Raw genomic sequence first — 10,994 nt, 5'->3', positions numbered from 1 at the left:
GTGATGAGGTTATACGAGAATAAATTTTTCTTAGCAACGGCTCGAAAAGATCGGTTAATGAACCCTTGAGGTCGCCGCGGGAAAACTACTTTATTCTAGGTCGCTTAGTGCCTTGGTTAACCTTGTTAGTGAATTTTTTTTCTGAGAATTTTCAACTTCGATTGAACTTCTCTAGCTGCATTGTGTTGTTAGCCTTTTATTGTATTTCGTTTCAACGGACTTTTGTGAAGTTTTGTCGCTTGATTAGTTGTACCCTTTCCCCGGGGTATTGTGCTGCTGCATTAGACGAGGAATACGTTTCCACTTTCTTTTTGCCAAATCTGCAGGGTGGGTTTTTTAGTGGTTGTTCGTATCTGGCGTAGTATACACGTTACTCTTGCTGTATATACGTGAGGACGCTCTGTCGCTATCAGGACTTTCGTGCATCAGAAGACTGACTGACATGTCTGAAATAAACTTTTCACATTGAATGTCTCGTGTGAGTGTAGTCAGAATGAAACATTTTGGTGCTTTAGCAGCTGCTCACAGTTTCTTTTATTCCTTTCAAATGCCATGCTTGCCAAATGGTGGTGACGTGTTATCGTCATATTTATTTATTTATTTATTAAGCTTCGGCCTACTATTACACATAAAGAAAAAAAACAAAAAACAAAATGGCCAGGGGAGCCGCTACAGCTTAGCCAATTACAGCGGCCCCCGGCGATTTTTTGGGAATTCGAGTAAGGAAGTGAAGGCGCTTATTTGTCTTTAACTTTATCTTTATCTTTTTTTCATTTAACATTATGTCAACCGGTTTTGTTCACTTCCCTGTTGGAACTTATAACGGAGATGTGAAAAGCTAAAATATTTGAAAAACAAATGTAGCTCGTAGATATCCTCTAGATGGGGGACATTAACCATTGACAGCTTTTAGTCTCTTTCCTCACCTCCCTCTCTTTCTTTCCTTTCCTATGTTTGTTATCACCTTGGAAAGTACACAGTGTTTCCCTTCCCGCCGCCTCAAGCCCCACCCCTTCCACACACATCCCCCGAATAGTGGTAATTGCAAGATTGTTTATCGGGCCGGGTGTCCGTTTCTAAATTTGCGATTTTGAACGGGTAATCTATGACCGATTTCTTTGACATTTTAGAGTCCAATAGAAGAATACTTGAGAAACAAAACGGTCTAATCTTCATAGCAATCACACAATCGATTCAGCGTTTATCCTCGAACTAGCGCCCGGGGCGCTTATTTAGACATTTAGGAGAAGGTGGAAGGCGCTTATTCGAGGGGAGTGGGGGGGTGGGGGCTTATTTAATTTTTCCTAAATCGTGGTCAGATATGATCAGGGTTTTTTCGTAATATATTTATATGTCAGTCCCTCAGAAGTCTCTCAGAAGGGTCTTGTCTCTCTTAGAGAACTACGTAATATAACCCCTTTGGTCGGTTTAAGCATGCTACACGCACAAGGTTGGCTGGGCTTTAGGCAGTGAATCATCAGATCTTCGTTACCGTCCGGTGCGACGGTCAATTTGCAGTGCTTGAATGAGTCAACGATCACTTGCTGTGGTGATTGGGCACGACCAACACGACCAAAACTATACATCCTGTGCTGTCTCAGTACTCTTCGATAAAACAAGGGGAGTAGAGGGGGCGCTTGTTCGAAGGGAGGCGCTTTTTTAAATTTTGGCCGATGGGAAGGGCGCTTATTCGAAGGGGGCGCTTATTTAAGAGGGGGAGGAGGAGGAGGTCCTAGTTGGAGGATTTACGGTATCTATGTAGGAAAAGTTTTCCAAAGCCTTATATTTCAAGAAAATGCAATTAATTTATTTGTTAAACACCGCAAAGAAGCTGGTAAAAAGTGACAGTTTACTCAAAGCTAGTTCAACAAGAATCCGAATCGTAGAGTTCCTAAATCAGCGACTTTTTACCTTTGCTCTCAAGAAGATTCTACCTTCGCGTCTGAGTTAAATGTCCTGTAAACGTCGAACTCATGACGCAGCGCAACATTTTCAGGTTGCGAGATCATTAGTATTTTTGAACTAGAAATTATTTCTCGAATCCGTCCCAGCGGTCGATGACCCAATCTCAAACTTTCAGGGTTTTAAAAACTGACTAAAACCAAGAATAATGACAATCTGTCAGGCAGGCATTTCACCATAATGGGAAAAAGTCGAATTTTGACTTCCTTTAAGGTAACAGAAACGCAGACCTCCTTGAATTTACGGTCTCTGTCAGAAAATAAATTCTGAATTTTTCATTGTAGGTTATATGGTCATTTTTCGCGTTATTTGAGATTGCATTGGTCGACCGCCAATCTTATTTATTCTCCCACATTAGTGTTCGCCCTGTTCGAGCGCGTGACATAATTTGCAAAGTGATTATAAGAAGGCTAACAAAGAAATGAAAGAATAAGATGGAAAAAGGAAAGAAAAAAGCGAATAGGTACGGTTCGCAAAACAAGGATAGCCCAAATTTCTAGTTGTAATTACTACATATCCAGCACAAAGACATCGATTTCTGATTCCAATTTCACGCCTGCACTTCCAAATGACTAGAAAAAGGGGATTGACCTTGGGAGTTTCTTGTAATTACCTATATACCCCGCACCAAGACATTGATTTCTGACCCCGATTTTCGTTTTCATACATTATTTACCAAATCACCAAACAAAGCGGAGTTCCCTTTGCGAGTTTCTCAGTTGTAATTACCTACGGATCCCGCACTGAGACATCGATGTCTGACCCCAATTTCACGCATGCACTTCCAAATAACTAGAAAAACGGGATTGACTTTGCGAGTTTCTTGCAATCACCTATATACCCCGCACCAAGACATCGATTTGTGATTTCGAAAGATGGACATGTAGTCAAAATGCCCCGTTTCTGTGTAGTTAAAATTCAGGGATTTAAGGGTTGAATAATTGAGTGGAATCACCGTGAAAAAAAGTATCGACCTTCGGGATGGGGAGCGGTAGCAGAGGGGGGGGTTTAGAGATAATTGTACGTAGCGAAAAGGGACAGTCTGAAGAAAAGGAAGCTTGGTATGCTTAGTTTTGCATTAGCCTCCCTCCCCACCCTCTGAATAATGACCGGGCTCCAAAGTATTGTAATGTACCTGTGAAATCCTAAAAATATACAGAACGCTAAAAATTTCCGTGTATCAAGCTATAACACTCAGACCGTCAAATCATTCTCACTCCTTTAAATCCACAAGGCGTTGCGAGGCAGTCGCATTTCCGCTTACAAAACCGTCAACGGGAACGAGAAGTTTCGTTTCTGTGTGTTTATGGTGATATCTTCAGGCAATATTGCTATGCTTATTATTTAAAACCAAGAAAAATTTCCCGCGATCCTTTCTGATAAAAAGGTTAAATACTGCGTGGTGCTCGTTGTGATTCCAGTGTCCATAATAAGAATTCAACTGACTAGCCTAACCGGCCTAACAACGCAACTTGTTCTGATCCGTCGAAATGTTAGAAATTGGTCATGATCAGATCGACAAACCACGTTCTTTAAATAGCCAATGTGATCCGCCCGGAATAGGCTCACTACCCTCCGGGGGAAGGCACTCCCTCTAAACAGGGTTTATAACTTTGTATTTAGCTTCTCGGACAATTGAACAGGGTGTGTTTCTGCACCGGAAGCCTTGATGCCAACAATTTTTTTTAATACAATTCTGTGATGTGAGTTGTAAATAAAAACAGTTTCTGTACGTTAACTGGAAAGCAAATCCGGGTCACGAATAAAGGTCTCTTTTCTTAAACAGGATATCGAAATGAACGGATACTTTGTTAAAAAGTGTCAGGCTTTGAGGGCCTCGCCTAACTTGACCCCACCAAACTTTCCTTGAGTGCCCCTCTCCCTCCGAGCCAACCTATATGCACAGATAGGTTGGACCACTATAGTTGTTCAGATCAGTTAGGGTTATTGAGGTGTTTTTCAGTTTGTGCAAACTCAGACACAAGAAAAACTGAAAACATCAATTGCGTCGGTCTGCATAGTTATTAAAGCCCATGGAGACATAGAAGGTATTTCATTTCTCTGACATCAATCTGTTTACAATGCCTTTCCCGCTAGCGTATTGCATCGTAGTTATTTTTCACCAATATAAAATTTCGGACAGGCAACGCACATGAAAGGGCGCATTACAGGATCTCCTTCTTCGGACTCATATTATACTAGGGGTATATGCTCTACACCGTTATTCTTCGTGGAAGTAAGTCTAAGAAATAAATTTCAGAGTTCTGTGTTGGGGTATGGCTACCTTTATTTGCAAGTTTCCTCTTGAAAAACCAAAATCGTTTGCAAGTTAAAATAAGAAGAAAACGTGTACCGTTTAAAGTTACATTTTCATCTCTTTAATGTTCAATCATAACAGACAGCAAAGTGCAATGGAGTGACAAACATTTCCTGACATTATTCCGAATCAGTCTCCTCGCTTCGATTCTTGTCTTGTCCTGCATCTGCTGCATTTCGATTTACTGCAAATAACTTCTCCGCGGTTTGTCTTGAGCAACCTTCTTTAATCGTAACCATATAAATCAATGCCTATGGTAATCAAAAATAATAACAAAGAAAAATAGTGAAACTGCAATATGGTGTTCATAAGAATTACCGACGTTTGCCTTATATAATATATCACAAACAAATAAACATTTCACAAAAGTACATCAGGGAATAGGTAGAGGGTAACTACAGGAAATCTCTAATAACGAAAACAGCTCTAGGTAGGTGAGACATTAGGCTGGTAAGGCGAGTAGGAGAGCAGGTATTGAAAAGTTGAGAGATAAGCAGCATCTGGTAAAGAAAGGAAGGACTAACTTACCTCAGGAACTAAGACGGACATGAGGTAGCTCATCATCCTGGTGTTGGTTGGCTTAAAGTCTGACCAAATGCTCGGCAAAAATGACTTTATTTCATTAGTAAATCTTCTGATCTGTCCGAGGAAAAAGAATTACAACACTTTTTAAGAAGTGCTTGAATTACAATCACAACTGTAATCATAATCATTAACACGATAATAAGCGAAACACTCTACGAATGAATAAATTAACTGATAACAAAAAAAGACAGCTACTATCAACAATTTTGCACATACCTTTGACCCGGTGAAATAACTGGTACAGTCACAACTGTGTATCAGAACTTCGTGTTCCTTTCTGGCGTTAAAAAGGCCATGCCTAGCGCTGGCGGTGTTCCCGTAAAGGATATTCTTAAGGTGGTCCTGTAAATAGATTTTAATATTATACAATTTTTAGAACCCCTTAAAAGCCATAACCGAGATAGGAAATAATTGATGCCAACTATTTCATGCATTCAATGAATTATAACTATTGACGATTTGGAAGGAATCAAGGCTTCTTTTTGTTTCTATTTGAAAAAGACAGGGGAAGTCTGCTAATATCACCCTAATTGGATTGTGGATACTACCTTCAAACCTGCGAGTTCCGGAGACTGAAAAAGTGACATTCCGGATGGATAATTCCTGATTGACGAGAAAAAGAAATACAAGTTGGTTACGAAAGCAGAGCTATCATCTGACAACTCGCAAAAGATGTGAAACGTTCAGTGGGCGATAAGAAAAAAGTATCACACACTCACGACGGGTTAAGTTCTTTCGTCTTGCAACCGCAGAAGTACGGTCCATCCGGAACTCTCTCTATTCCGACACATTCAAAATGAAACCATTTAAAGCAGTCCTCGCAGTAAACCCAATTTTGCTGGTTTTCAGCCCGTTCACCTCTCCTCTTTTTTCTTTCAGGAACCTGCTGGCAAAGAGCCGCTTCACAGTTTTCATCTTCTGTACCATATTTACCCTTCTCCAACCTCTGCGTCGCTTTCCTCTTTCTAGTGGAACGTCTGGTATTGGTAGTGGCTATGGTGGATACGATGGTGGTGTTATCCGATATTGTGATGCTTGATGATGGTGTGGTGTTTGATGGTGTGGTGTTTGATGGTGTGGTGCTTGAAGGTGTGGTGCTCGGTGGTGCGGTACTTTGTAGTGTGTTGCCTGATGGTGCGGTGCCTGGTGCTGCGGTGACTAGCAGTGTGGTGCTTGGAAGTGTGGTGCTTGATGGTGTAGTGCTTGGTAGTATGGCACTTACAGATGTGGTGCTTGGAGGTGTGGTGCCTGGCAGTGTGATGCCTGGTAGTGTGATGCCTGGTGGTGTGGTGCTTGGAAGTGTGCTGCTTGATGGTGTGGTGCTTGGAAGTGTGCTGCTTGATGGTGTGGTGCTCAGTGGTGTGGTGCTTGGAAGTGTGCTGCTTGATGGTGTGGTGCTCGGTGGTGTGGTGCTTGGCTGTGCGGTGCTAGCTGCTGGAGTACTAGTGTTGTTTTCCTGTAGTGTATTGTTGATGATGGCTGGTGATGTGGTGGAGGATTGTAGTGTGTTTGCAGCTATGTTGATAGGGTTAGCTGATGTTGTCCTGTTGGATGGTTGACCGTTGGTGGTTATGATTGTGGTATCGGCGCTTATTGCAGGTGTCACAGTGTTATGCGTTAACGGTATCGTGGAACTAATCGTCTGTGGTGGTATGGGCGTGTTTGGAGCGGTAAGTTTGAAGATAATGTCGTTTTTAGCCGCAATTATTTTCTTCAAATTACCCACTCCATAACCCGATGGATGTTTTAAGGGCAGTGAGCCCATGTTTTCCACCAAAAGAGAAATTTTATTGCACTTAATGTCCTTATATGGGACTCTCATGCCACTCTTTCCGCATGCCTCACCTGGAAAATACAAGCGGAGTGAAAGACTTTTAACCTTACATCCTTGCCGCGGACAAAGGCTGCCAGGCAAGGTTAAAAACCCCATTAACCCTATCGTGATTTGGCTTTTTTGGTCTCACTTAGAGTAACTGGCGCTTAAACATCCCTAAAGATATGTAATTATTTACCATATGTACGGTTGAATTGTAATAAATAAATAAACAAAATAAATAAACAATTAAATGATAAACAAAAAGAATGAATGCATTAATGAGCGAAAGAACGAATAAACGAAAGAAGTAAAGAAAGAAAGAGAGTAGGAAAGAAAAAAAAGAAACACCAACTTTCCATCCATAAATTTAAACAAATCTAACGCTAAAATTTTCTCATGATGTAAACGACTACGTGCCGATAACTTTTCCACGAAAAATATACGGAAACGTTTGTTTAACGTAAGACATTCTTCATCAAGTACAGCTCACCGTTGTACTTGATATTTATGCTTGGGTTTGGTAACGATGGAACACATACCGAGCAGAGAGCTTTAAGGAAAAGTAACTTACTGTATTTCCTGTTGAAGAGGTCAATTACTTGGCGACGCAAGTCTTCCTTTTCCGATCGGGAGGACGTCGTTATCCTTTCTCCTCCGGATGCTCCTGACAAAACCGAAATAACAGGTGACAAAATTATGACTGTTAAACATTGCGACATTTCGTAGATTGATCAGAGATCTCAAATCACGTTGAAATGAACTGAACTGAACTGACCTTCGCCATTGACAAACGAGTAAAACTTTGGAGCCAGCCGGAAATTCTCTACGAATTGTATTGCCCTTGGATGGCCAAGAACGTCCATACTTCCGTTGCCAGTGTCGCAAATAAAAAGACACTTAACACCTAAATCCTTTAGGTTTTGACACTGAAAAATAAAAAGACAAGGAACAGAAGAAATTTTAACAAGTTTATTGGTGAATTTATGAAACATTTTAAAATTGCTTTACCTCCCGTTTAACTTTCTTGAGTGTCCTATTTATTTGCTCTTTATCAGAAACAACTTCATCTGAGAGAAAATCCTCCTTTTCGTCCTCTGGAAGCTCACGCCACCTCTCAGCAAGAAAAGAATTCCTCTCTTCAAAGGTCATGTCTTTTATTTGTTCTGTAAAAAATCGTTCAAAGAAAAATTACAATTTTGTCCAAAAATCGCAAACCTCTTCTCAATAACGAATTTTCGCTACCAAACACGCCGTTTTAACATCGTCGACTCGGGGCACGACAGAGTTGCTATTCATGTTTTATTATAAGTGACCAAGATTCCAGCATAAGAACGTAAGAAAACGAACCCACCGTCTACTCTAGCGATCTCTTTGCAGAAAAGGTTAAAACCGTTCAAGTGTGACTTGTTTTGTCTGAAAAAGCAAAAAAAAATGTATGTAAAATGTTTACCAAACGAAAACAAATAAATTCGTATGTAGATGTACGGATAACTGCATATCAACAACAATGGGAATAGGCTCGCTCAAGGGTGGCTGGAGGTTTAAGTTTAAAAATATATTAAAAGACCGGTAAGGAGCAAGTTGCACCCTTTGTGCTATAGAAAATTTTAGGTGCTCACCTCACACGTTTAGGCATGGTACAATAGAGAAATTGCAAGACTCAGAAACTTGGTTAGATGTGATATGGAGAGGAAGACAATAGCACTTTGATTGCAAAATTTTTGTTCAGTTATTAGCTATGTTACGCAACAAAGGTCAATGCGATTTCAATCATCACTTAGAAAAATGTCACGCAGTCAATACAGCAAAGTTGGACCAAGCTCTTATGCATGCTAAACTAGCATCGAATTAATAGCCCAAACATGGGATCTCGTAGCACATGACAGGATTCCAAAATTATTACTGCACTTGTCGCTTTTGTCTGAACTGCGTGGCATTAAAAAAATCAAATAGTAGCTGCTTTATTTCAGTCATGTTCAGTCAGGGCTACCCGCCATTACATCGCCCGGCCGTAGGATCCTACAGCCTCTACATGACGCGATCAGGAGCGCAATGTCATTCGTTTCATGGCTTGTTGTCCCCACTGTACGGTACAACAATCCTTATTGAGGTTTTTTATAGCAGAAGTTTAAATTAAATGCCAGTGGCCTTGATTTGGGACGGCTCTAAATTGTGAACTGAACTAATCCTTAGAGTTCCCTCACCCGGCCATACCCATACTATAGTACACAGCCAGGAGTCCAATTTCATTCCCTTCACAGCTTTCAATCTCCGATCGGCGACACTCACAGTTTTTCATCGGTTATTTCCATTGAAGCAACTTAGATGAAAGGAGAAATTTCCCTATTTGAGGCGACTTCAGAAGTTTACTTTTCACCGAGGGTTACCCATCATTAAATCGCCGACCCTTGGATCCTACAGATGCTTACACGACGCGGCCATGAGCGCAATTTCATTCCTTTCATGGCTTGTCGTGCCCATTGCACGGTATAACAAGCCCTATTTACTTTTATTTTTATAACAGAAGCTTAAATTAAAAGCCAATAATGGTCTTGATTTGAGACGGCTGTAGAATGGGACTTCAACAGTTAAAATTACCCGGCAGGAACTCACCCGATCGTAACCATACTATAGTACACAGCCCAGCTTTCTATCTTCGATTATCGGCGTTAGCGAATATTTTTTATTCAAGAAGAGTGGATGAAACGAAAAATGGCCTTACTTGAGGCGGCTTTAGAATTTATTTTTCACTGAGAGCTACCCATCATTAAATCGCCCGGTCGTAGGATCCTATAGTACGGCATCGGAGGAGCCTAAAATCATTCCATTTGCGGAATTTTATCGGCAAACAGCGACATAAAACATTGTTTTCCGTATTTCGCGCTTTTGTCTGAACTGCGTGGGACTAAAAAATCAAATGGTTAGCTGCTTTTTTCAGATCATGTTCAGTTAGGGCTACCCGGCATTAAATCGCCCGGCCGTAGGATCCTACAGACTCTACATGACGCGGCCAGGAGCGCAATTTAATTCGTTTTCTGACTTGTTGTCCCTAATGTTAGGTTTAACAATCCTTAATGACGTTTTTCTTTGCAGCAGAAGCTTAAATAAATGACAATGGTCTTGATTTGATACGGCTATAAATTGTCAAATAAATCACCCTCAGAGTTCCTGTGCTATAGTACACAGCCAGGAGTCCAATTTCATTCCTTTCATAGCTTTCTATCTCCGATCGGCGGCGCTCACAGTTTTTTATCGGATATTTCCATCGTTCTGTCGAAGTAACTTAGATGAAAGGAGAAATTCCCTTATTTGAGGCGACTTCAGAAGTTTACTTTTCAGCAAGGGATACCCATCATTAAATCGCCCGGCCGTAGGATCCTATAGTACATGCCCGGAGTACATGACACCAGAGGAGCAAAAAATCATTCCATTTGCGGCATTTTTATCGGCAGGCAGCGACATGAGACGTTGTAACTGTATTTTGCACTTTTGTCTGAAATGTGTGGCATTAAAAAATCAAATGGTAAGCGGCTATATGTCAGATTAAGTTCAGTTAGGGCTGCCTGCCATTAAATCGCCCGGCCGTAGGATCCTACAGCTAGCCTCTACATGACGCGACCAGGAGCGCAATTTAATTCCTTTTAGGGTTTGGTGTCCCCAATGTACGGTACAACAATCCTTATTGAGGTTTTTTTATAGCAGAAGCTTAAATTAAACGACAGTGGCCTTGATTTGGGACGGCTGTAAATTGTGAACTGAACTAACCCTTAGAGTTCCCTCACCCGGCCATACCCATACTATATAGTACACAGCCAGGAGTCCAATTTCATTTCCTTCACAGCTTTCAATCTCCGATCGGCGACACTCACAGTTTTTCATCGGTTATTTCCATTGAAGCAACTTAGATGAAAGGAGAAATTTCCCTATTTGAGGCGACTTCAGAAGTTTAATTTTCACCGAGGACTACCCATCATTAAATCGCCCGGCCCCAGGATCCTACAGACGCTACACGACGCGGCCACGAGCGCAATTTCATTCCTTTCGTGACTTGCCGTGCCCAATGCACGGTATAACAAGCCCTATTTACGTTTATTTTTATAACAGAAGCTTAAATTAAAAGCCAATAATGGTCTTGATTTGAGACGGCTGTAGAATGGGACTTCAACAGTTAGAATTACCCGGCAGAAACTCACCCGATCGTAACCATATTATAGTACACAGCCCAGCTTTCTATCTCCGATTATCGGCGTTAGCGAATATTTTTCATTCAAGAAGAGTAAATGAAATGAGAAATGGCCTTTTTTGAGACGACTT

General features: G+C 41.1%; 1 protein-coding gene across 2 annotated transcripts; it reads right to left on the bottom strand.

Moving 5' to 3' along the window:
- Window positions 1-4,324: 4,324 nt before the first annotated feature.
- On the bottom strand, window positions 4,325-10,476 carry LOC149105978 (uncharacterized). Of its 2 annotated transcripts, none has more exons than XR_016209609.1 (9): window positions 8,032-10,476; window positions 7,689-7,843; window positions 7,456-7,606; window positions 7,252-7,344; window positions 5,584-6,709; window positions 5,413-5,467; window positions 5,081-5,206; window positions 4,808-4,913; window positions 4,325-4,530 (listed from the first exon to the last, which is right to left on the bottom strand). XR_016209609.1 is itself a non-coding variant. In XM_089297419.1 (9 exons), the coding sequence occupies exons 2-9, from the start codon at window positions 7,827-7,829 to the stop codon at window positions 4,399-4,401; spliced, it is 1,935 nt and encodes a 644-aa protein (XP_089153545.1). In that variant the 5' UTR covers window positions 7,830-7,843; window positions 8,032-10,280; the 3' UTR covers window positions 4,325-4,398. The 2 variants fall into 2 exon arrangements, 1 of the variants encoding a protein (XP_089153545.1); XM_089297419.1 differs by having other exon boundaries at window positions 4,808-4,918; window positions 8,032-10,280.
- Between the last annotated feature and the right edge of the window lie 518 nt (window positions 10,477-10,994).

Source organism: Orbicella faveolata, unplaced genomic scaffold (genome assembly GCF_042242905.1).
Source record: "Orbicella faveolata isolate gen_17 unplaced genomic scaffold, um_ofav_v1 contig_3, whole genome shotgun sequence".
Taxonomy (NCBI): Eukaryota; Metazoa; Cnidaria; class Anthozoa; order Scleractinia; family Merulinidae; genus Orbicella; species Orbicella faveolata.
Note: the sequence above shows the minus strand (reverse complement) of the source record. Positions and strands in the feature narration are given on the sequence as shown.

What these genes read in the sequence shown, in the direction of transcription:
- LOC149105978 (XM_089297419.1), bottom strand. Translation starts at nt 7,829, where the DNA reads ATGACCTTTGAAGAGAGGAATTCTTTTCTTGCTGAGAGGTGGCGTGAG. An exon ending in CGGAACTCGCAGGTTTGAAG is followed by an intron (nt 5,207 to 5,412) that starts GTAGTATCCACA and finishes ATCTATTTACAG; the next exon opens with GACCACCTTAAGAATATCCT. An exon ending in TGTCCGTCTTAGTTCCTGAG is followed by an intron (nt 4,531 to 4,807) that starts GTAAGTTAGTCC and finishes TGATTACCATAG; the next exon opens with GCATTGATTTATATGGTTAC.